This window comes from Hylobates moloch, unplaced genomic scaffold, assembly GCF_009828535.3.
Source record: "Hylobates moloch isolate HMO894 unplaced genomic scaffold, HMol_V3 SCAFFOLD_1, whole genome shotgun sequence".
Taxonomy (NCBI): Eukaryota; Metazoa; Chordata; class Mammalia; order Primates; family Hylobatidae; genus Hylobates; species Hylobates moloch.
Window position 1 is genome coordinate 8036665 of NW_026652276.1, and position 26599 is coordinate 8063263.

At 43.7% G+C, this 26599-nt stretch overlaps 2 protein-coding genes across 6 annotated transcripts in view; one reads left to right on the plus strand and one right to left on the minus strand.

The window, feature by feature from the left end:
- Positions 1-26599, minus strand: part of LOC116810041 (UDP-glucuronosyltransferase 1A1) — a 53854-nt gene that overhangs the window by 11521 nt on the left and 15734 nt on the right. Inside the window, exons 1-2 of one of the 5 annotated variants that reach the window (XM_032753690.1) lie at positions 22435-22892; positions 13601-14090 (exon numbers count right to left, since the gene is read on the minus strand). The exons of 1 other annotated variant lie outside the window; for it this stretch is intronic. In XM_032753690.1, coding sequence (XP_032609581.1) covers positions 13601-14090; positions 22435-22811 — 867 coding nt within the window. In that variant the 5' untranslated portion in view covers positions 22812-22892. Of the gene's footprint in view, positions 1-557; positions 1440-13600; positions 14091-21944; positions 22893-26599 lie in introns of those variants that run through there. 3 more of the 5 variants (XM_032753692.2, XM_032753698.2, XM_032753704.2) reach the window with 3 other exon arrangements.
- LOC116809379 (dnaJ homolog subfamily B member 3) overlaps positions 2024-26599 on the plus strand; it is a 70304-nt gene continuing 45728 nt past the window's right edge. Inside the window, 5 exon segments of the mRNA XM_058437344.1 lie at positions 2024-2028; positions 5870-5970; positions 6282-6988; positions 6990-7056; positions 7059-7296. Coding sequence (XP_058293327.1) covers positions 2024-2028; positions 5870-5970; positions 6282-6988; positions 6990-7056; positions 7059-7120 — 942 coding nt within the window. The 3' untranslated portion in view covers positions 7121-7296.

Genomic DNA, 26599 nt, shown 5'->3' on the forward strand with positions numbered 1-26599 from the left:
ATGAAACCCACAACCTTTCTGTATCATGTCAGAATTTGACTGTCTGGTGATTCACTCATTAGAAGAAAAGGGACTGCAGCATCTAGCTTCTTATCAGAATATTTAGAAACCAGAACTTTAACCAGGATCACAAAGGCAACTTTCATTGCCAGGATCTATCTTCATCAAAGAATGATTTCATCAGTCCTGAACATTGCCTGCCTGACTGAATCCAGGGCAAGGTGCAGGCTTCAATTGAGTTTTCTGCAAGGTGCCCCAAACCCAGCATTCTGTGCTTATGGCATTTAACGGCTTGTTGTTTCTAATTGATTACTATCCACTGGAACATACAGAGTAAAATGTCCAAGGAATGCTTTCCCGAAATCTCAGATACCAAGAAATCATCCAGAAGATGATGCCAAAGACAGACTCGAGCCTAGGGGTCAAAGATTAACAAAAGAGGGCATTTTAAACTATCTCAGAATGCTTGTTCAGCATATATCTGGGGCTAGTTAATCGATCCAAAGTAATACATCTGAAAGAATACATGCATGTAAAAGTCCCCCTCCAATACACACCTGAGATAGTGGATTTTGGTGAAGGCAGTTGATTCCACCAATGAAAACCATATTAGGCATGATGGGCCTAGGGTAATCCTTCACAAAGTCACTTCTAAACAGCCAGACAGATGCAGAGCTCAATAGGTCCTGGACAGTCACCTCTCTCTGAAGGAATTCTGAGGCAAGGGTTGCATACGGGGAATAAACCACGTTGCACAGAAAGTTCTGTGAAAAGGCAATGAGCATGTTCGTCACCCGCTGCAGGAAGGTCATGTGATCTGAATTAGAGGAGAGAGGCCTGGGCACGTAGGAGAATGGGTTGGGGCACTGGGTAGCCTCAAATTCCAGGCTGCATGGCAGTGCATGCAAGAAGAATACAGTGGGCAGAGACAGGTACTGGGCCACGATGGGGCTGCAAGGAAGGAAAGGGTCCGTCAGCATGACATCAAAGCTGCTTTCTGCCAGAGAGGCCATAAGCTCCTTGTTGTGCAGTAAGTGGGAACAGCCAGACAAAAGCATAGCAGAGTCCTTTTTTATTTTCTTGTATGTTTTGATCACACGCTGCAGGAAAGAATCATTCTCAAAAACATTATGCCCAAGACTAACAAAAGACTCTTTCACATCCTCCCTTTGGAATGGCACAGGGTACGTCTTCAAGGTGTAAAATGCTCCCTCTCTGATGTACAACGAGGCGTCAGGTGCTAGGACAACTATTTCATGTCCCCTCTGCTGCAGCTGCTGGATGGTCCCAAGCATGCTCAGCCAGTGGCTGCCTTCCACTGGGATCAACAGTATCTTCCCAGCATGGGACACCACCGGGCCCAGCACACACAGCAGCAGGCCCAGGACAAGTGGGCGTCCGCCCTGGGACTCCACAGCCATGGCGCCTTTACTCCTGCCAGAGGTTCGCCCTCTCCTACTTATATATATGGCAAAAACCAACCGATACACCAAGTTAATGTTTGACTGTGTCACATGACTATAAAAAGCTGTCAGTCCACAAAGGTAGCAGGGAGTTCACTTGCAGAGATAAAGAAGGTGGAGCTTTATTAGGTTTCTTAATAGGCAACAACAGTTGAACTGGCTGGAATTTCATACTCAAATCACATTCTTGAGTGAACACAGCGAAGTACCTCCAGCACCTCAGGATCCATTAAATTAGTATTTCCACAGACCAAGAAGTGTTACCAGAGAGGAAGAAGGACGACTATGTAGTGACAAGTTAGGCTTCTTTATCAGAAATTAAACAGAAAGCTTTTTAGAAAGCCTTTTAGAAAGGAAAGAACACAACTGTACCCCCGCTTTCGCCATGGAAACCTGTAAGAGTGCCCTCCCCACAGCTACCCCGGTACTGCCTGCTCACTTGTATCATGTGTTTCATTCCTTCATCCAACAATATTTATTGAGTCCAGCACAGGGTGGGGTCTTGAGGCTGCAGCAGAGCCCACCACACGAGTCTCCTGCCTCCTCAGAACTCACGCGCCATGAGGTAAGCCAGACTCACAATTTAAAAAGATGAGCAGGAACTTAGAAATCGTGAACCATGCTAAGAAGGAAATGAACAGGTGGGTGGGTGGGGCGGGGCAGGGGTGGGGGGCGTGCTGGGGTAGAGAATGACCAGAAAGGGAAATTCACTGGAGTGCATGTGCACAGAAGTCTTCCCCAAGGACAGGCCTGTATTAGTGTGAACCTGAAAGAGCCAGTCCTGTAAGATAGATCTTGAGTGGCTAACTGGGCCTGGATTTAAAATAGAGCCAACTGGCCCTTTGCTTACTACAGGTCACACAGTTACTCTGAGTGTCCTGAAAACCTGTACCTTTTTGTAGTTGAGATTTTCAGCACTCACCTGAACCAACCAATTAGAGCTCACCCACCTCAGCCATCAGGGCTCAGCTTCATCAATCAGAATGCAGCTGCACTGACCAATAAGAACTAAGGAAGTTTCCATCCTTCATTTACATAAATGGACCTGATTGGGAACCTGGGAAGGAACTTTTTGCCATGAAACCTGCCTGCCTTGTGTTCTGTGTAACTCACCTTCATTGTATACCAGAGGCTGTAACTCCCTGGTTTGCAAACTGTTCACTGGAACAAAGTCTCTTTCTTCCAAATTACTTTTCAGAGAACTTTTGTTCACAACAGGAAACCAAATAGATAAGCAAATTCAATTAAGTTAAATTGTACTCATTCCACTGGCCCAAGATCCAGGGGAAAATAAGGCATTTGGGGAAATTCTGATGACTGAGTTGAAGTTAAAAGGGAAAGATGAGCAAAAACAATAACTTAAATTTGTGTTTATTGACCATGGACCCTGGGGCAAGTATTGTGCAGCCAGAACTGGAAGTATTACACTCTTTTTTCGGGAGATATACTGCTGTACTATACAATTCCAAGATAACTGCACAGATCCCAACGTTTTAACCATACACATCACTGGCCAGCCATACTTGGGGATGTGCTTAGAGGATCATAGAGAAACAGCTATAGAATTTTGGTGTCCTATGAGACATATTAACAGGTAATTATGGTACCCTCTCATTCTGCTCCTCAGAGTAGGTACTTTGCATGCACACGTACACTGAAGCTCCTCCCCACACCCAAGCACTCTTCATTTTTTAGGACCAAGGTTCTGGGCAAGCAGAATAGACATAGCAATGCTTTCACTCTTTGTTGTGTCCTTATTAGAAATTCTGAAATTCACGGTTTAATTTAAACCTTAAGGGTGATAATTCTTCCAAAGTCCCAATGCTGTGTGAGTTCATTTGCAGATTATAGAGAGTAAAGGGGCTATAAACACATAAGTCACCACTATAATGATTTTATGACTTTCCTCCATCATGCAGAGCTTCCAAGCTTTTTGAGGCTGCTTCTGCTGTGTACCTGGATGGTTTGTGGCCACCGCTCTTCCCTTGACCAAGAAACACTTACTAATCGGAATAGTAGGCAATCCACATTCACGCTCATGAATTACAACAGAGAACCACTACTAAGCAATCCAATTAATCTCTGCTCTGAAACCCAAGCAGAATCCATTGCTAGTTCCCTCATCCGACAAATATTTATGGAATGTGTGAGCCCTACTGTATGGCAGTCACTATGCTAGGAACTAGGCCCACAAAGTCAAGTTAGAAATGATCTTTGCCTGAAAGGAGGGGTCAGGTAGACAGAGACAAACTCATGACCAGGCAGTTACAGGGGATGGTGCTCTGGGGGCTGAGAAATCACACAGCAGGGCAGCAACATGATGGTCTTGCTTTGAGGGCTACTAAAAAGTGATATGTCCATGGAAAGTGTTTCTGGAACCCTTTTGAAGGTACTTTCTTTTTAAGCTGAAGACAAGTTAATAGGCCACCATTGGACACACTCCCAGTTCCTTTCATCTCCTTTCATCAAATCAGAATGAAGGGGCTTATTACTAAAGGGGCAACATAAACATGTCCAGTGCCCTGTAGATCATCTACAGGACCCTCCAGGGAAACAAAGCCACCTTCCTTGCATCCCCACAGCATTTTGTTCTGTTCTGCCTTGTATCTTTTAGCAGTGTGCATATCTGTCCTTGCTATTAGACTATGGCTATATCCTATGTATATATTCCTTACAGGCAAGATTTTGGCTTTGGAATTGTGCTATCACTCAGGTGCCAGTCTATGGTTTTGGAGACAATAAGCGCTCTGGACATGTTTCTGTATAGAAGTGACTTCCCTTCTCTTTTCGTTCTACATCCTGCATCCAAGCCAGCAAGTAAGTGCTGAATCTGGATGTTTCTACCACTGTCTCTCAGACCCAGCTGCCATGGTCTTATTTCAGGGCCCCAGCCCCCCGTTCCCCAACCCCCAGCTGTCCCTTCTGAATCATTGCATCGGCTGCCACCTGAATACCCCACCTCACCACCACTTCTGGAACCTTGGTCAGCAGCTTCCTGGGCACAGAAGAAAATTCAGAGTCCTCTGCCTTGCTCTCAAAACTCTGGGATAGACCCCAGCCCACCTGTCCAAGCTCATTCCTCCTCTCTAGCCCTTCTGCTTGCCCCCTCCCTCTGCCTCTTACCCTCTAGCCATTCTGGATCACTTGATGTTCCCCAAACTTCCTTTGATGTTCTCAAATTGCTTTGTTCACACTGAACTCTACCCTTGGCCAGCTTACTATGACTGTTCATTGCGTGGTTACCAAGTGCCAAGTCCGGGTTTCAGGTTATGTAACTAGAGGTTATATAAACTCAGAAGTTTGTTCTGGTGAGATAACACATCCTCATTACACCTAATACCCTTTATGAACCATTAGAATGTTCTTTGGTTAATCATTTTCCCCTTGGAATTGAGTGACCTTTACTAGTGTATTGCCTCACAATTTATCAAAGCAAAGAATCCAGTGTCAAAAAGAGAATAAGGAGGTGAAGAGAACTCAGATCTCAAAAAAAATCCCCCCAAAATTCATGGTCATGATACAGCAGTTCTAGTGGAAATAATCACTGCATCCCAAGTTTATCCCCAGTGCTATAAACATGGCCTGCAAGTCTTATTGGTTTCAATGCAGTAAATAGTGCTGTATTTCCTTTTGTCTGAGAGGATCTCCCTGGTTGTTTTAGCAGTCAAGAACAGTGAATAACATGCACATTTGACCCTCCATATACTTGGGCTTCACATCTGCAGATTCAGCCAACAGCAGATTGAAAATATTTGGGGGGAAGAGCAATGAAAAAAACAATACAAATAATACAAATAAAAAACCAATACTGTAAAACAACTATTTACATAGCATTTACATTTATTAGGTAAAAGTAATCAAGAGATGACTAGATGTTTAAAGGAGGATAGGGTAGGTTATATACAAATACTGTACCATTTTATAAAAGGAGCTTGAGTATCTAGATTTTGGTATGGAGAGGAGGGTTGTCCTAAACTAATCCCTTCAGAATACCAGGGACTACTGTGCTAGACTAGCAGGTCTCTAAAGTATGAGCCAGGAAATCCTAGGGATCCCCAAGAATTTTTCAGGAGAATTTTACAAAGTCAAAACTATTTCCATAATAATGCTACTTGATTTTCTCACTGTCATTCTCCCACAAGTGTACAGTGGAGTTTTCCAGAAGCTACATGGGTGATGTGTAATATCACAATAGATTGAATGCAGAAGCTGACATGAGAATCCACCTCTCTATAGAGCCAAGTACTAAAGAGAGATGCAAAAACTGTAAAACGATGCCACTCTTCTCGCTACATCTTGTCTCAAAAAAAGTTAAATAAAAAGGTTTGTTAGTGTGTCATGGGTTTATTCTTATTAAATTGCCCAATGAATATGTCTTTTTAATTCTGTTTTAATCTCTAATGCAGTACATATGATAGGCATAATCCAGATGAACAAAAGCAAATGGGTACCAGGGCTGGAACGTTAGAGAACTGCAGTCCTAAACAACAGGATGCCTTCAGCCCCGGTGAGACTAAACTCACTCCCACCACCCTCTTCCCTCCTGTGGCCGAGGAAAAAGACTGATATAAAGCCGACTTTAAGAAAAACAGTTCTTCAGGCAGCTAAAGTCAAGGCCCTCTCTTTCCCCCAACCTCTTTTACCCACCCTCTTTGGAGACCACGGCTGGTTGGGGGCTGGAGTGGGCGGGGCCTGGTCGTGGAGCCTCACAGAGCCTCACAGAGCCTCACAGAGAGCAGGGCCAGTCCCAGGAGCACTGCATTCTGGGATGCGAGGTGCTCATAGGCCTCGACCAATGAGATGTGGCTGCGTCATAAGGGGCGTCCCTCCAGGCGGCCCAGGTCGCCAAGGCTCTGGCCCGCGCCTGGGTGCTGGCAGCCTTGCCGCTAGCGGCGCCTGTGCCCCGTGGGCCGTTTTGGCAGTCCAGCACAGTGGACTACTACGAGGTGCTGGTCGTACCCCGGTAGGCCTCGTCCGAGGGCATCAAGAAGGCGTACCGCAAGCTGGCGCTCAAGTGGCACCCTGACAAAAACCCCGAGGACAGGTAGGAAGCGGAAAGACGATTCAAGCAGGTGGCCGAGGCCTACATGGTGTTGTCGGACGCCAAGAAACGCGATTTCTATGACTGCTATGGCGAGGCGGGGGCGGAGGGCGGCTGCGCAGGCGGCAGGCCCTTCGAGGACCCCTTCGAGTACGTCTTCAGCTTCCGCGACCCGGCCGAGGTCTTCAGGGAGTTCTTTGGCGGCCGGGACCCATTCTCCCTTGACTTCTTTGGAAACCCGCTGGAAAATATTTTTGGGGGTCGGAGGAACTCCCAGGGAAGCAGAAGCAGAGGGTCTGCACCCCTTTTCTCCGCCTTCAGTGAATTTCCAGGTTTTGAGGGTGGTTTTTCTTCTTTTGATACGGGATTTCGTTCCTTTGGCTCCCTGGGAAGTGGGGGCCTTTCTTCCTTCTGCATGTCCTACGGTAGTGATGGGACAGGCAGCTGCAAGTCCATGTCGACTTCCACTGAAATAGTTGATGGCAAAAAAAATCACCACCAAGAGAATCATTGAGAATGGCCAAGAAAGGGTGGAAGCGGAGGAAGATGGAGAGTTGAGTTAAAGTCCTTCATAATAAATGGCATAGAGCAGTTGCTCCGCATTGACACCAAGTAATTCCAGTCCACATTTGACTTTAAGCACATCTGGAGGAATAGCTGACTTTTTTTGGATTGAAAGTGAACTTTACTTTCAGAACAACTGTACCCAGGAATTTATAAACACTTTATGCCAACGCCTGTCTTTATTGCGGGGACCACACGGATAGGACCTCTGTTTGTCTTTCGATCATTGTAAGTATCTGTATGCAATTTGCTATTTATTAAACTTAAGCCTGAGGCAGACAATGATTATTTCCTAGTGCTAGGACAGAATGTTCATCTCAGCACTTTGAGCCTTACCTTTTTCCGTTGGGAAAGTGTGAGCCAGGTGGTTTGCTCTAAATCATTTTACTTCAATGTTTTACTGTGTGGTGGTGAAATCTATGAATATATTAATACTCTGGCTTAATTTAATGATGGCTTTTAATTGCACATAAATGCTCGTGATGTAGGAAGAGTTGACCATTATTTAGATAAAAGGTTAAACCCAGGCTTTATAAAAGCAGGTAAACCTGGCAAAGTGGATGCATTCCTTTCCTATCACGGCTGTAACAAATTACCCAAACTTGGTGGCTTAAAACAACACACGTTATTCTCTTAATATTTTAGAGGTCAGACATTTGAATCCCATATCACTGAGCTGAAGTCGGTGTAAGAAGCATGTTCCCTCTGAAGGCTGAGGACAGACCTTGGGGTTACATGGTTGGTCATTGATATACTAGGACTGTCTTCAGCCCTAACGTGGTTCTGCAACTATGGTAGGTCCTGGAAATGTAAAAAAATAAAAGCGTTTCCATACGGCCATGCACAACTATCCTATTGCTGTGCTTGGGGCTATCAAATTAGGTTGATGAAAGCCAAGTGTATCTGTAATATTGTTTGGGTGAGGCACCATACACACAACTGAGAAAGTACCTTTGTGTTGGCACGGGTTATGCCCCAGATGAAGACCTTTTGGGGCATATTGCCTTGGGGTAGTCCATCACAAATGGTCCCATCTTCTAGGGTCACCTCTGAGGAAAAGTTTGCATGAGAGCAAAAGGGCAACAACTAGACAGGCTGAAAAAAATTAAGAGCAGCATGCTGGTAAATTTTACAGAAAAATCATGGCCTGAACACATCATTAACTAACAAATACTGTGACAATGGGTTTGGATATGCTCTAGTACCCTCAGAGTCCAACCTGCATGGAATGGCACCCAAGTAATAAACAGCAGGAAAATGGCAGTCAGCTGGCACCATCCCACAGGGGCACACGGGGTCTCACACTGAACTCTGAAATCAACATGCTCCAAGGTGGCTGGGTAGTTGCTTCTTATATAATAACTATACAAGAAGTATTAGAATAAGACAGACTGTCAGGGCTTTTGAAAAATGAGTTCATTTTTTAGTGATCCAGATAAGGGAACTTACATGTGTGAAGATACTTACTGAGTAGTTTGCTGGGGGTGGGTTTGCTTATGGAGCAGTTCAGGGATAAAAGGAGTTTTGAGGTGGGAGGAAGGCATGGGAATAGTTTCATGGTAGTTTTCTGTGTTGTAAATCACCACTCTGGGTAGGATAGAACGGGTTTGTATCTACACAATTGGTTACATAAATCCCATTGTTCGATGGTCAGCAAAGAGTGGCGTACCAGTGTCACTCAGAGGTAGCGGATCTGTAACAACTCTGGCTAGTTTTAACAGGTGAAAGCTAACACAAAGTTCAAATTTTGATATATCCTAGATTACTGATGTCATAAATGGGAAGTGTTCCTTTTACAGAAGTGTAAAGCTTGTTTGGTTATTGTTTGTTTGTTTTAGAGACAGGGTCTCTCTCTGTAGCTGTTGCCTAGGCAAGATCATACCTCACTTGTAAACATGAATTTCTGGGCTCAAGTGATCCTTCCTCCTCAGCATTCCCAGTAACTGAGACAACAGCAACCACACCTAGCTAATGTTTTTTTTTTTTTTTTAAATCTTCTTTTAGAGATGGGAATGATGTTGACCCACTATGTTGTCCCAGCAAGAGCATTTTATTTAAATAATTTTTAGAATTCAAAAATCGCTTTTTAAAATGTCTCATCTCAAAAACATAACACTGCTAGAGGCCTATATGTGGGTATTCATCTTTTATAAAAGGGTTCGATAAATCAGGTTTTCAGAATGGAAAAAGGGGCATTTCCTCTGTTGCAAAGATGACCCTCTTGAGACCCCTAAAATGAATTCCCTCCATGGAATCACTTGTTCCTTCTCACCAAGCACGCCGGGCAAGGAAAGGCATGACCCTGTGAGCCCCAAGAGACCTGGAGTCCTGTGACCATCTCAGTAGGGTCCAAGAAACCAAAATGCCAGACATTTTTTCTGGCTGGAGTTCAACACAGCTGATTTTAGTTGAGCTTACATCACACACTGGAAAGCATCTAGAAGAGGGAATGATCCTTTCTATCCATCATCTTCTTCCCATCTGATTCCACTTTCTGTCTCCAAACAGGTAGAGAGACTTCCCCATCTTGGGAAATGATTCACACAACAGCTTACCTTTCTAGGAATTTCTAATTCCACTTTCTCATCAACTTTCTCAATAAATGCAGATTCATTTCCTTTTCTCAAACTCTCCTTTAAACACTTTCAGTATAACTTCAATCACCACCAATCTTGTATTAGTCTGTTCTCACACTGCTATAAAGACATACCTGAGATGGGGTAATTTATAAAAGACAACGGTTTAAATGACTCACAGTTCCACATGGCTGGGGAGGCCTCAGGAAACTTACAATCATGACAGAAGGTGAGAGATAAGCAAAGGCATGTCTCACATGGCAGCAAGCAAGAGAGAAACAGAGAGGAAGAGTTCACTTGTGAGTGAAGGAGGAAGAGCCCTTTATAAAACCATCATCTCTCATTAGAACTCACTCAGTAGGATGAGAACAGCATGGGGGAAACTGCACACATGATCCAATCACCTCCCATCAGGTCCCACCCTTAACACATGGGAATTATGGAGATTACAATTTGAGAAGAGATTTGGGTGGAAACACAGAGTCAAACCGTATCATTCTGCCCCCTGGCCCCTTCCAAATCTCATGTCTTTTCACATTTCAAAACCAATCGTGCCTTCCCAACAATCCTCCAAAGTCTTAACTCATTTCAGCACTAGCTCAAAAGTCCATAGTCCAAAGTCTCATCTGAGACAAGGCAAGTCCCTTCCCCCTATGAGCCTATAAAATCAAAAGTAACTTCCATGACACAATGGGGGTACAGAAATTGGGTAAATGTTCCCATTCCAAATGGGAGAAACTGGCCAAAAAAGGGGGGCTACAGGCCCCATGCAAGTCCAAAACCAGGCAGGGCAGTCATTAAATCTTAAAGCTCCAAAGTGATCTCCTTTGACTTCATGTCTCACATCTAGGTCATGCTGATGCCAGAAGTGGGCTCCCACAGTCTCAGGTAACTTGGACACTGTGGCTTTGCAGGGTGAAGTCCTCCTCCTGGCTGCCTTCAGAGGCTGGCATTGAGTGTCTGTGGCTTTTCCAGGCACACAGTGCAAGCTATTGGACTACTCTTTGGGATTCTGGAGGATGGTGGCCGCCGTCTCACAACTCCACTAGGCAATGCCCCAGTGGAGACTCTGTGTGGGGGCTCCAACCTCACATTTCTTTACCACCCTGCTCTAGCAGAGGTTCTCTATAAGGGCTCCATCCATGCAGCAAACTTCTGCCCGGACATCCAAGCATTTCCTTACATCCTCTAAAATTTATGTGGTGGTTCCTGAACCTAAATCCTTATTTTCTGTGTACCCGCAGGCCCAACACCACATCGATGCTGCCAAGGCTTGAGGCTTGCACCCTCTGAAGCAATGGCCTGAGCTCTACCTTGGCCCCGTTTAGCCATGGCTGGAGCCACTGGGACATAGTGCACCAAGTCCTGAGGCTGCACACAGCAGTGGGGGCATGGATGCAGCCCACAAAACCATTTTTCCTTCCTAGGCCTCCAGGTCTGTGATGGGAGGGTCTGCTGCAAAGGTCTCTGATGTGCCCTGAAGCCATTTTCCCCATTCTCTTGGCAATTAACATTTGGCTCCTCCTTACTTATGCAAATTTATATAGCCAGTATTTCTGCAGCTGGCTTGAATTTCTCCCCATAAAATGGGTTTTTCTGTTCTACCACATGGTCAGGCTGCAAATTTTCCAAACTTTTATGCTCTGCTTCCCTTTTAAACATAAGTTCCAATTTCAGATCATCTCTCTCAAGTTCAAAGTTCCACAGATCTCTAGGGCAGGGGCAAAATGCCACCAGTCTCTTTGCTAAAGCATAGCAAGAATGACCTTTGTTCCAGTTCCCAATAAGTTCCTCATCTCCATTGGAGACTCAACCTGGACTTCATTGTCCACAACATTATCAGCATTTTGGTCAAAACCATTCAACAAGTCTCTAGGAAGTTCCAAACTTTCCCACATCTTCCTGTCTTCTTCTGAGCTCTCCAAACTGTTCCAACCTCTGCCTGTTATCCAGTTCCAAAGTCACTTCTACATTTTCAAGTATCTTTATAGCAGTACCCCACTCTCCATGGCACCAATTTAATATATTAGTCCATTCTCACACTGCTATAAAGACATACCCAAGACTGGGTAATTTATAAAGGAAAGAGCTTTAATCGACTCACAGTTTCAGGTGGCTGGTGGCGGGGGGGCGCTCAGGAAATTTATAATCCTGGCAGAAGGTGAGAGAGAGGCAAAGACATGTCTTACATGGTGGCAAGTGAGAGAGAGAAAGAGGAAGAGCTTACAAGTGAAGGGATAATGGCCCCTTATAAAACCATCAGATCTCATAAGAACTCACTCACTATGATGAGAGCAGCAGGTAGAAAACTGCCCCCATGATCCAATCATCTCCCACCAGATCCTGTCCTTGACACATGGGGATTATGGGGACTACAATTCAAGATGAGATTTAGTGGGGGATACAGCGCCAAATCCTAATAAATCTAGTGTGACTTCATGTTGAGAAAGAATCAGTGGCCTCACTATTGAATACATTAGCCTGTTCTTTACCACACTTGAAAATTAGCCTTGCTAATATTCTCTAATTCTCTAAGGGGCATAGCAAGAGTGACCTGTGCCACAGTTCCCAATTCGTTCTGCTCCACTGAGATGACAGTGAAGTTTTGAGCAATGTAGTTAACACTAGAGAATATGTTCACATTGAAAAACTGGAAGAAAAGGGCAAGAGTCACTATTTAAATGCCATCCCACTTTTCAACATTGTTACAAATCTAATAAACACATATTTTATAATTGAATAACTACACTGCATAAGGGGGAAAATCACCAAAAAAAAAAATCATGTGGTTTGATTTAAAAAAATGAAGCTTAGAGTGTTTGGCAATAATACCTATGTTAATAAAAAGAAGTACAGAAATAAAAATACAAAAGGATCAAAAGTCATGGAAGTTCATATGCATTCGGTGAATATGACATTAAAAGGCTGAATTCTCTCATGAAATATCTGGCACACCAAGGAATAAGAAACAATATTCAGGTCCCAGAGTACCATATCAGTGAACCCCAAATATTCTGGATTAGAGAAAGCTGCCTTTGAAATTGTTGGTAAAGAAGTAGATCCCACTATAGAAACTTGGAGTGGGATAGGGTAGGTTTGGTGGTATGATCAGCTTCACCTGAGAAACACTTCCCTTCTTGGACACATGTCCATTCATCACTGTCCCTAGCTTAACTGAGCTTATACGCTCACAGTTTTATCTCCTCCCTAGCCCCTTCCACAATTTCTTGATAATTTCAGCATTCCAAGTAGAAGACCCAATTGACCTGCAACCATCACTATGCCTTCCAAACTCTGAGATGTCCCCATATCATGCACCAGACCCCAAATCCTGACCAGAAAAATCTTTTGTCAGCACAGATCCCTCTCTGGAAACTGAACTCAGTGTGTAATTCTATAATCACAGACATATATCCCACCTTCGTTGCTCTATTTCCACTGAACTGAGTCAACCTCTTTAACACTTCTACTTCCTGTGAGTGCTTAGGTCTCCTGTGGTCACCTCTCTATCATTCGCAAGATGGGACCACTAAAAATTATCACATTAACAATTGTAATTTGCTGTTGCATCATCTTTCCCCTGAAAATTATGCAAACAAAAAATCCAGGATGGGTCAAGTCTCAGTGTAGTGTCCCTGCTCCTTCCCAATGAAGGACATGCACAACCATGAAGATGGTGCCTTTACAAACGAACAGTCTCCATGAGTCACACCAGTCCTAGTCCATCCTTTGATAAACATTCATCTCTGCCTCTTCTTCCTCTCAGTGACCATTTAAAACCTGAAATACGCTACTAGAGACCCCTTAACAGTTTATCTCACTGAAGGCTATTACAACAACAAGCAGAAATAAAAGCACCAGAAAGATAAGTAGATATGGAAGTAATTCTAAGTAAATACATTTTTTAGAAAGTGTTTTGCCTGGAACATTGATTGGATGAAGGCACGAACACCGACCTGAGATAGTGGCTTCCTGTTGGCACAGTTGATGCCCCCAATGAAGACCATGTTGGGCATGATCGGCCTGGGGTATTCCATCACAAAGTCCCCTCGGAACAGCCAGACGGATGCATGGCTGAGAAGATCCACCACTGACACCTCTCTCTGAAAAAGCTCAGAGGCAAGGCTTGCATAAGGAGCAGAAAGAGCATGGCAAAGGGAGGACAGGACCAGAGGGTAGAGCATGTTCTTGACCCTTTGCAGGAATGTCATGTGGTCTGAATTGGTCGTTAGTAACTTAGGAATATAGGAGTAAGGATTTGGACACTGTGTGCCCTTAAAGTCTAAGTCACACGGAATGTTCCTCAAAAAATACACAGTAGGAATCGACAGGTACTTAGCCAGCACTGCCCCGCAGAGGTAAACAGGATCTGTTAAAACTACATCAAAGGAAGTAGCATTCAGGTGCCTGATCAGGGCCTCATTATGCAGTAGCTCCACACAAGACCTATGATAGACCAAAGACATATCATTCAAAATTGCCATACTTCTGAAAAATTTCTTCAGAAAATGTTCTGTTTCAAAGTACAGTTGAATGTGGCCCAGCACAAGGTGATCAAATTCATCCTGGGTCCACGAAATGGCATAGGTTGTTAGGGTGAAAAAGTTCTCTTCTTTGATGTGCATATTCACCTCGGGGGTGAGGACCACCGCCTGGTGGCCTCTGGCATGGAGCTCCCGCACGGCCTCCCGCATGCTGAGCCAGTGGCTGCCATCAGTGGGCACCACCAACACCTTTCCACTCTCAGCCCAGGGCTGGACACTGAGGAGAAGCAGCAGTCCTGTGGCCAGCCGTGGCAGGGGAACCTGGAGTCCTGTGGCCATCTCAGCAGAAGCCACCAACAGCTGACTCCACTCCACGCTGTGCCTCCTACATTTGCTTTCTTCGTCTTAATTACCTTGTCACTGAGCCACTTAGCAAATCAACATGTAATTGGAAGACGGAGTGCCCTCCTCTAGTTAATTATTAACCATTAATCTATCATTATTTTTCACTGTAGGCCCCACCCTGGAAAAGACCAATCAAGTCTATCTTGAAAAACTCATCTGACCTTGCGCTCGCTCTGGGGAACATCCAAGTTCAAGCTCTTGTTTCTCATCCAATTCCCAACACAACGCTATGAACACGCATTTCATGTCACTGCCTCCTACTTCTCTGTTAACCACGTTTATCAGGCAGCAACTGAGGTCTGAGGAGTCACCATTGCCCTAGTCCCCAGTCATATGCTCTCTGCTGGATGTGACCCTATTTGCTAACTCTTAAAACTTTTTTCTCATGTATGAGTAACACAGTACATCCAAAAAACAGACAACATTGCTAAGTCAGCTTTCTCTAAACAGCGTGGAGACTGGCTATGTGGTTTTGGTCGTTTTTCGCACCAGGATATTTCTTGTAAGGATCAAAGAGGACTCTCTCTGAAGTGGCTGTCAATATAAAAAAAGCTGCAGGGAGGCTGAGCTCAAGATGTGATGATCAGATTCTTGGGAAGACTTTGTTGAGGATTCTCCATCTACACCATGGAAGAAGAGGTGCTGCTGTCTAAAGCACACATGGGCAAGACAACCCTAGCAAGGACCCACGGTGGGTTCAGGGAGCTCCTGCTCACCAAGGGACCGCGGGAGCTGGAGCCTGGCCTCAGATCTTGCACTGTCTGAATTCCTCTTCTGAATGCTGAAGGCTCCAGTCTTCTGCAAGTCTGCTTAGAGACTGAAGTGTCCATTCATCCAGGCCTTTATTTCATCCTGAGGATTATGGTCAGGCTTTTCTCCAAGCCAATCCAGCACCAAGTTCTGATAAGAATGGTTCCTCCAGAACAGAACAGGCTGCATAATTTGTGGGGGCCCTAGTTCAAATTTCAAGATGGAGAATTAAATGTGTGCCTTTCTAAGGGGGAGACCCTGAGCACTCACAAGGGTCTCAAGCCCAGTGAGGCTCATCCTACTCCAGAAAGTCACTCCTACATATGCTGTGCTCACAAGATTGCTGATGCCACCTTGTCCTGTTCGCCTCAGGATGATGTGGGCAGGCTGTCTGGAGTGTGCACTTTCTATCTCACTGCCTCTGTGTCTTCTTGCCTGGCGATGTCTGCCATTGCTGGTGAGACTGAGGCTTCCCTTAGGGAGGAAATTACTCCCATTAGAAATCCACATTGATAACAGATTCCACCTTTAGACAGAATCCATGGGACAGGCAGTGAATGGAAGCGTCTACCAGGCGGACACCCAGCTCAAGGGCAGCACACGCAGGATGGCACAGAGAAGGAAGGTCTGCAAGGGCTTTGGGAACTCTCCAGTAGAGGATGATTCCTGGGGATTTGTAAGGACATAGAGCACTAGAAAGGGATTCTCAGATGTGGGTGCAACAGCTCAGCCTCTGAACTATTCCTCCAACCCCCTTAAAACTATATGCTTCCTAAGCACCCTCCTGATGAGCCCAGGTGACGGGTGGAACACACCTGGTAGTGTGCTGTTCCCACATTCGTGGGCTCCCATGTTCTGCCTCCAAGTAGTCGTGTTTTATTTAGACAGTGAAGTCATCTGATTTCTTGTCACATGTCTGGGACTCCCAGACCCTGGGGAGGCCCATGTACCTTGGAAGATGGTGGTACTCCAGACACCTAGGGGCCCTAAGGATAGCAGGACTGTGGGGAGGGAGGAGCTCCTGGTGCCTGGGAAATAGGAGGAGCTGCCCAAGGCATCAACTTCCAGGGTCTGGAGATGAGGAGGGGTCTGGGCTGCACAGATAGACTTGGAGCCATCCGCATATGTTGAAGCCATGGGTGTCAGTGAGGTCACCCCAGCAAAGTCCAGAAACAGAAAAAAGCATCCTGAAAGACTGATCTGCGTGGTCTTGTTCCCCTCTGCCAATCTCACAGACCTAAACATACAAACTGGAATTCTTTAACATTTGTAAGAGAGCACAGAAACTAATGTTCACATCTTGGGGTAAAGATTTCTTAGGGTACATAAACAACAAATGATAAAATTTTGCTAGAATGAACCTCATCAAAATCTAAAACTTTTGCTCTTTGAAAGGTATTGTTTTTTAAAAATGAAAAAAGGAAGATCAGGAAAAAAGGAGATAATTGAATGGTAAGCTGATGGCTCTGAAGCCTGGAGAATAGAAGACTGTGGAGGACAGGAACAAAAGTTAAATTTAAATGGCCGAATAGAGGAAAACCTCAAAGCCTTGAATAAGATGTGGGTTTCACTTTAAGCTTAGTGTCTGTTGTAGGCAGAATCACAGCCCCACAAAAGTATCTACATTGTACTTCCTCAAACCCGGGAACATGTTCCATTACAGGTGGAAGAGACTTCACAGATATGATTAAATTAAGAGTTTTAAGATGGGGAGATTGTCCTGGGTATCTGGGCAGGACAACGAAATCACAAGCGCTCTTACAAGTGAAGGAAACAGGCGTAAGAGTGGGAGACTTGAAGACGCTGCATCGCATCTCCCTAAAAGTGGAAAAGTACCACGAAATTCCAAAATTAATAGGAAAGAGGAAATTTCTGTTAAATAAATGAGCTTACATTCAATGGAAAGAATAAGATTAAGAATGGACAGAATCAGAATGCTGACATCAAAAGAAACTATAAGACTGAAGCAATTTTGGGTTTTGTTGTGTTTTAAATAAATAAATCGAAAAACCACAGATGCTGAAACTCCTGAGCTCAATGATCCTCCCACCTGAGCCTCCCACGTACCTGGGGCCACAGGCGCATGCCACTGCACCCAGCTTTTCATATTGGAGTTTTAAAAAATGTTTTCTAAACTTTTTAAACAACATTTCCACATGCCAAAGAAATTTTTATTTTTTTGAAATGGGGCCTCACTCTGTCACTCAGGCTGGAGTGAGGTGGCGTGAACATGGCACACTGCAGCCTCCACCTCCTGGGATCAAGTGATCCTCCTGCCTCAGCCTCCTGAGTAGCTGGAACCACAGGTGTGCACCATCACACCTGGATAATTTTTTGATTTTTTGTAGAGATGGAGTCTCAGCACGTTTCCCAGGCTGCTCTCAGACTCCTGGGCTCAAACAATCCTCCTGCATCAGTCTCCCAAAGGGCTGAAATTACAGGTGTGAGCCACCCACCTGCCTACAAATCATTTCCAAATTAAAAGAGATGGGGAATTAAAAAAAAAAACATAGGAGTAGCAATACTGGTATCAGATAAAATGGATTTTAAGGATTATCATTTAATGATAACAGCGAACTATGTGAAGAAAATGTAAGTCTCAAACCTATATGCACCAATCTAATCACTATGTATAAAGCAAAACCTATTCAAGAGCCAAAATATAACTGGAGCAGAATTTGTTATGTAAGGGGATTTTTAAAAAAGACATCCTTCCCAGAATTGGGCAGGTTCAGTAGAGGGTTTTTTAAAAGATAAAAAAAATTGGCCCAGTGTGGTGGCACGTGCCTGTAATCCCAGCACTTTGGGAGGCTGAGGCTAGTGAATCACTAGAAGTCAGGAGTGTGAGACCAGCCTGACCAACATGATGAAAGCCCATCTCCACAAAAAATACAAAAAAAAAAAAAATTAGCTGGGCGTGGTACTGTGCATCTGTAGTCCCAGCTACTTGGGAGGCTGAAGCAGGAGAATCAGTTGAACCTGGGAGGTGGAGGTCGCAATGAGCCGAGATCCCATCACTGCACTCCAGCCTGGGAAACAGAGCGTGACTCATTCTCAAAAAAGAAAAAAAAATTCAAAAGATAGAATTTTAGTTGTGTCCATGGAACATTTGTAAACATTGACCATATGGTAGCCACTAACTACATATGACTATTGAGCACTTGAAATGTGGCTATTCCAAATTGAGATATGCTGTAAGTGTCAGATATATGCTAGATTTTGAAGACTTAACAAGAAAAAACTATGTCAAATAGTTAAGTCATAATCTTATATTGAATATGTGTTGAAAGGATAATATTTGTGATCTACCTGGTTAAACAATGCATTAGTAAAATTAATTTCAGTGGTTTCTTTTTGCTGGTTTCTAACATGCCCACTAGAAAAGTTTAAATTATGTATGTGGCTTACGTTGTATTTCTATTGGACAATTCTGTATTAGACCATCAAGGTAACCTATTAAGAATTTTTTAAGTAGTGTCTTCATAAGAAACATTCTTACTATAATACAAAATAACTAGAAAAAATAAGAGGGAGATGACTACAAAATTATTGACAATATCAGAATTAGGTAACAGCCTTATAGACAGTCACTGCGTCAAAGGAAAAATTTAAAAACTGATGTTTAAATTATCTAAAAGCAATGAAAAGAACAGCAATTTTTACCAAAACCTAAGTAAAAGAAATCTTTTACTCGAGCCCTCAGTGCTTCATTAAGAAAAATCAAATGTAAAGAAGTGTAATAGTCCTCTAACGAAGTTGCAAAAGCAGCTACAAATCAACCAAAAGAAACTAGGATGAAATCATTAAGGCAAAAATAAGCTGCAATTAATGAAATGGAAAATGAAACAGTAAAAAGAATATACAAATTCCACAGTTATTTCTTTGAGAAGACCAATCAAATAATTCAACCTATCATAAACTTTAAATCAAGGAGAAAGAGAGGGAGAAAAAACGTAAGATTTCAACTTTGGTCTTGTATATTTGTAGAAAAATTTCAAATCTAAGGGTCAACCAAACCAAGTAAGTAAGGGTGACAAAATAACAAATGAAATTAATGTAATAGAAATGATAATGGCACGCCTATCACAGCTAATACATGATAAAGATTTTGGTGTAAATGATCTTTCATGCACTCAGTAAATTGGCACGAACATGGCAAAGGTCTCCAGGTGACACATCTTGTCCTGCAGGAGTCTTTTAAACTCTACTAATGATGATGATAGCTCTTCCTCTAAGAGGCCTAAGGTGATCTGTGAAAATTCTTCTTTATTCACTTGACCCAGAAACACCACAAAATCATGCAATTCAAGAGGTTTCAGTTTTCCTGTTCACTGAAAGGACATTCGTGAAACTACCCAGGCGGCCATTAATGTATGCATATACAAAGAGCCACCAAGTGTCTGAAGGATGTCACTTTATGGAAGCAGTGTGTACCATTTCGATGTTGCAATGGAGGGGCTGGCAAGTGTGCCCAGGGCCGAACGGTGGGGCTGGACACAAGGTCGGTGGCCCAAATAGGGTGCTGGATTTTTGCTGTGCATGCTTTAAAATGCAGAGAATAATGCCGAATATAAGAATTTAGATGTAGATTCTCTCATCATTAAGCTTATCCTAGGAAACAAAGCATCCAAGATGAGCCATGCGTCTTGCAGAGCTCATTATTGGATTAACCCTTACATGACCCCCCGCTGCCACATCAAGATGATCTTTACTGATAAGGAACAAATTGTTCCTAAACCTGAGGATGAGGTTGCACAAAAGAAAAAGATATCCCAGAAGAAACTGAAGAAAAAAAATACCTATGGCTCTGGAATAAATTCAGCATAAAATAAATGCAATTAAACTAAAATAATAAGAATGATAACAGATAATATTTATTGGGTGCTCACTATAACAACATTAAAACCACAATGCTTAGGGTACCTGTCCTAGGTCACATAGCTAGAAAAATGAGAGTGAAGATTTGAGCCAGTGCAGTTCAGTCTAAAGAGTATATTCATAGTAAAAAACCAGAAGAGCCACAATCACTATTCAAATGCCTTCCTAATTTTTCACATTTTTACAAATCTAAAGAACATATATATTTTTTACAATTCAGTAACTACATTGCATAAGGGGAAAAGAAAACCAGTAGAACAAATATCTTGTGGTTTGATCAAAAACAAAAATAAAGTTTAGTGTCCTTTGCAATAATACCTACACTAATAAAAAGAAGTACAGAAATAAGAATACAAAGGACCTAAACTCATGGAAGTTCATATAAATTCAGTGAATATGACAAAAAAGGGCTCAATTCTCTCACAAGAAAGATGGCTCCCTCATTGGGCTTGGTGGCTCATGCGTGTAATCCCAGCACTTTGGGAGGCCGAGGCAGGCAGATCACATGAGGTCAGGAGTTCAAGACCAGCCTGGCTAATATGGTGAAACCTCATTTCCACTAAAAAAAAAAAAAATTGCCAGGAGCGGTGGCACATGCCTGCAGTCCCAGTTACTCAGGAGACTGAGGCAGGAGAATCTCTTAAATCTGGGAGGTGGAAGTTGCAGTGAGCTGAGATCGGGCCACTGCCCTCCAGCCTGGGTGAAAGAGCGAGGCTCAGTCTCAAGTAAAAAAAAAAAAAAAAGGATGGCTCCCTCAATGGATTAAGAAACCAAATTCATCAGTGTGTGAATTTGGTTTTTCACATCCCAGAGTACTATTTCAATGAAACCCAAATATTCTGTATTAATGAAAGCCACCTCTGAAATTTTTGGAAAAAGAATAGATCCCACTATAGAAACCTGGAGTGGAATAGGGTGGGTTTGGTGATGTGCTCAGCCCCTCCAGAGAAACCCTTCCCTTCTTGGACACATGTCCATTCATCACTGGTCCCAGCTTCACTGGGCTTATAGATTCACAGTCTTATCTCTTCCCTAGTCCCTTCCACCCACTCTTGATAATTTCAGCATTCCAAGTAGAAGAAGACCCTTTTGACATGCAACCATCACCGTACCTTCCAAACTCTACGATGTCCCCCCATCATACACCAGACCCCAAACCCCTGGTCAGAAAAACTTTTCTCAGGACAGATCACTCTCTGGAAACTGAACTCCATGTTTCATTCTCTGATCACATGCAATGCATCCATCCCACCTTCACTGCCCCACTTCCACTCAACTGAGTCAACCTCTTTGACACTTCCACTTTACTGTGAGTGCTTAAGTCTCCTGCGGTCACCTCCCTATCTTTTGCAAGACGGGACCACGAAAAATTATCATGTCCGCAATTGTAATTTACTGTTGCATCATCGTTCCACTGAAAATCAGGCAAGCAAAAACCCCAGGATGGATCAGTTCTGAATGTAGTGTCCCTGATCCTGCCCAGCTGAAGGACATGCACAACCATGAAGATGGTGCCTTTACGAACAGTGTCCATGAGTCACAGCAGTCCTTGTCCATCCTTTGACAGACCCTCGTCCGTGCCTCTTCTTCCTCTCAATGACCACTGAAAACTTGAAATACACTAGGCCCCTCAACAGTTTATCTCACTGAAGACTATTACGACAAAGAAGCAAAGATAAAATCTTTGGAAATATAAGTAGATATGGAAGCACTTGTAAGTAAATACATTCTTTAGAAAGTGTTTTGCCTGGAACATTGATTGGATGAAGGCACCAATACAGACCTGAGATAGTGGCTTCCTGTTGGCACAGTTGATGCCCCCAATGAAGACCATGTTGGGCATGATCGGCCTGGGGTATTCCATCACAAAGTCCCATCGGAACAGCCAGACGGATGCATGGCTGAGAAGATCCGCCACTGACACCTCTCTCTGAAAAAGCTCAGAGGCAAGGCTTGCATAAGGAGCAGAAAGAGCATGGCAAATGTAGGACAGGGCCAGAGGGTAGAGCATGTTCTTGACCCTTTGCAGGAATGTCATGTGGTCTGAATTGGTCGTTAGTAACTTAGGAATATAAGAGTAAGGATTTGGACACTGTGTGCCCTTAAAGTCTAAGTCACACGGAATGTTCCTCAAAAAATACACAGTAGGAATCGACAGGTACTTAGCCAGCACCGCCCCGCAGAGGTTAACAGGGTCTGTTAAAACTACATCAAAGGAAGTAGCATTCAGGTGCCTGATCAGGGCTTCATTATGCAGTAGCTCCGCACAAGACCTATGAAAGACCAAAGACATATTGTTCATAATTGCCATACTTCTAGAATATCTCTTCAGAAGATGTTCTGTTTCAAAGAACCATTGAGTGTGGCTCAGCACAAGGCGATCAAATTCCTCCTGGGTCCATGGAATTGCATAGGTTGTCAGGGTGAAAAAGTTCTCTTCTTTGATGTGCATATTCACCTCCGGGGTAAGGACCACCGCCTGGTGGCCTCTGGCATGGAGCTCCCGCACGGCCTCCCGCATGCTGAGCCAGTGGCTGCCATCAGTGGGTACCACCAGCACCTTCCCACTCTCAGCCCAAGGCTGGACACCGAGGAGAAGGAGCAGTCCTGTGGCCAGCTGCGGCAGGGGAACCTGGAGTCCTGTGGCCATCTCAGCAGAAGCCACCGACAGCTGACTGTCCACCCCACGTTGTACCTCCTGGAATTGTTTCCTTCGTCTTAATTACCTTGTAACTGAGACACCTAGCAAATCAACATGTAATTGAAGACAGAGTGCCCTCCTCCAGTTACTTATTACCTGTTAATCTATAATTGTCTTGCATTATGGGCCCCACCCTGGGAAAGACCGATCACTCCTATCTTGAAAAACTCATCTGACCCTGCGCTCGCTCTGGGGAACATCCAAGTTCAAGCTCTTGTTTCTCATTCAATTCCCAACACAAGGCTGTGAACCCCCATTTCATGTCACTGTCTCCTACTTCTCTATTAACCACGTTTATCAGGCTGCAGCTGAGGTCTGAGGAGTCACCATTGCCATAGTCCCCAACCATATGGTCTCTGCTGGATGTGACCCTATTTGCTAACTCTTAAAATTCTTTCTTCCCACATATGGGTAACACAGCACATCCAAAAAACAGACAACATTGCTAAGCCAGCTTTCTTTAAACAGGGAGTGGGGAGGCTGGCTATCTAGTTTTGGTCTTTTTTTGCACAACGATATTTCTTGTAAGGATCACAGAGGACTCTCTCTGAAGTGGCTGTCAATATAAAAAAAGCTGCAGGGAGGCTGAGCTCAAGATGTGATGATCAGATTCTTGGGAAGGCTTTGTTGAGGATTCTCCATCTACACCATAGAAGAAGAGGTGCTGCTGTCTAAAGCACACATGGGCAAGACAACCCTAGCAAGGACCCACAGTGGGTTCAGGGAGCTCCTGTTCACCAAGGGAGCCGGGGAACTGGAGCCTGGCCTCAGATCTTGCACCGTCTGAATTCCTCTTCTGAATGCCGAAGGCTCCAGTCTTCTGCAAGTCTGCTTAGAGACTGAAGTGTCCATTCATCCAGGCCTTTATTTCATCCTGAGGATTATGGTCAGGCTTTTCTCCAAGTCAATCCAGCACCAAGTTCTGATAAGAATGGTTCCTCCAGAACAGAATAATTTGTGGGGGCCCTAGTCCAAGTTTCAAGAAGGAGAATTAAACGTGTGCCTTTCTAAGGGAGAGACCCTGAGCACTCATAATGGTCTCAAGCCCATGAGGCTCGTCCTGCTCCAGAAAGTCACTCGTGCTTGGCAAGATTGCTGACGCCTCCTTGTCCTGGTCGCCCCAGGATGATGTGGGCAGGCTCTCTGGGCTGTGCACACTTTCTATCTCACTTCCTCTGTGTCTACATGCCTGGCTGTGTCTGCCATTGCTGGTGAGGCTGAGGCTTCCCTTAGGGAGGAAGTTACCCCATTAGAAATCCACATTGATAACAGATTCCACCTTTGGACAGAACCCATGGGACAGGCAGTGAATGGAGCTGTCCACCAGGGGGCGCAGGCAGGATGGCACAGAGAAGGCAGGTATGCAAGGGCTTTGGGAACTCTCCAGGGGAGGATGATTCCCCGGGAGTCGTGAGGACACAGAGCGCTAGAAAGGGATTCTCAGCTGTGGGTGCAACATCTCGGCCTCTGAACTATTCCTCCAACCCCCTTAAAACTGTATGCCTCCTAAGCACCCTCCTGATGAGCCCGGGGTGAGGGTGGAACACGCCTGGGAGGGTGCTCTCGCCACATTCAAAGGGCTCGCCTGTTCTATCAGCCTGCAGTGGTGTTTTATTTAGACACCAGTGTCATCTAATTTCTGGTCCCACGTCTAGGACTCCTAGACCCTGGGGAGGCCCATGTATCTTGGAAGATGGTGGTGCCTTCAGAGACATGGGAGCACTGGGGAGAGCAGGACTGTGGAGAGGGAGTAGCTCACATTCCTGGTGCCCGGGAAATAGGAGGAGATGCCCAAGGCATCAGCTTCCAGGGTCTGGAGATGAGGAGGGGTCTAGGCTGCACAGATAGACTTGGAGCCATCAGCATATGTGGTAGTTGAAGCCATGGGTGTCAGTGAGATCACCCCAGAAAAATTCAGAGATAGAAAAAGGCATCCAGTAGCCTGATCTGAATGATTGTATATTCCCCTCTGCCAATCTCAGAGACAGAAACAAAGACCTAAACAAAGACTAAGTGGTCTAAAGACCTCTTTCCACCCAAACCTACAAACTTAAACTGTTTAACTTTTTTAAAAAACATAGAAACAAATCCTCACACCTTTTGGTAGACAAAGATTCCTTAGATAGGACACGAGGGGTACAAAATACAAAATGTTTTCTAAAATTGACTTAATCAAAACTTACAACTTTTGCTCCTTGAAAGACATTGTTTTTTAAAAAGTGAAACAAAGGATACCACACACCAGAAGTAAACAGAAACACAACTATCTGACATAGCACTTGTATCCAGAATATGTAAAGAACTCACTACTCAAATATAAGAAGACAAACCAATAAAAGTGTGCAGAAGATTTTGAAAGGGCACCTTTTAAAAGAAAACAGGCATATGATCAATAAGCACATGGAAAGATCATCATCAGTCATAAGAGGAATGCAAATTCAAACCCAGTGAAATTCTACTACACACCCATTAGGATGGCTAAAATGTAAAAGACCAAAAATAGCAAGTCTTAGCAGAAATACAGAGCAGCCAGAATTCTAATGCATTGCTGTTAGGAATGTAAAATTGTATAACTGCTTTGGAAACAGTTCGACTGTTTCTTATGAAGTCATACATACAGCTACCATGCAACCCAACAATCCCACTTTTAAGTACTAATCCAAGAAAAATGAAACCTCAGAAACACTTGTACTCGAATAGTCATAGCAGCTTTATTCATAATAGCCAACAACTGGAAACTATCCACATGTCCATCAATAAATAAATGCATAAGCAAATGATGATATAGCTATACAACGAAATGCTACTCAGAAATAAAAAGGAATGAAATTTGATACATGCAACAATGTGAAAGGATCTGAAGAGACATTATGCTGAGCCAAAGAGGCCAGACACGAAACAGTATACCTGTGTGTTTTTCATTCATAATCGTATGATTCCATTCAGATGAAGCTCTAGAAAAGACAATTCTATTATCCAGCAACAGAAACCACCCAGGTTGCCTAAGGTGAGGGGAGTTATTAGGTGACTGAGATAGGACAGAAGGGAAGTTACTGGGTAATGGGGTGGTCCATGTCTTGAATGTGGTGATGGTTGCACAGGTAAATAAAATCATTACAACTCAGAAATATATAAGTAAAATGGTGCACTTTATTGCATGTAAACAATACTCCAATAATGTTTATTTTAGTAACATCAATTGAAAACATATCATTTAATTAAAAAAGAATAAAACTTTCCCAAGCTGACCAAAGACCAAAACCTACCATACAAAGCCCTACCCATTCCGAGAAACACTCACAGCAAAACACCTATATTTAATAATGTTTCTTTCACATCCTGGTATATTTTTTGAATTTTAAGTTTAAATTTGTAAGTACTTACATATATCACAGTAGGAAAAAGAATTCCTAAAAGAGAGTAAGAGGCAGAGACTTCAAATACTAAATACTTATAAGCCCCAAAATGATTGCTTTAAAAGTTGGCAGGTCATCCTTTCTGGAGGACATTCTTATTGAGTGTTCACCCATAGATTATTAAAAGACATTTAGATTAGGACATAGAAAAATCTATATAGCAATAGGTTTATATGACAAACTAGTAACAAAAAAATCTGACATCTAAATAGAAAATATCATTAATTTGAAGAGTAATTCACAGTGTGGACAAGTTATTTCCTATCTCATCCCAGCAGCCACCCCTCCCCAAGACTCTCAAATGTACTTCTGGTGAGGATC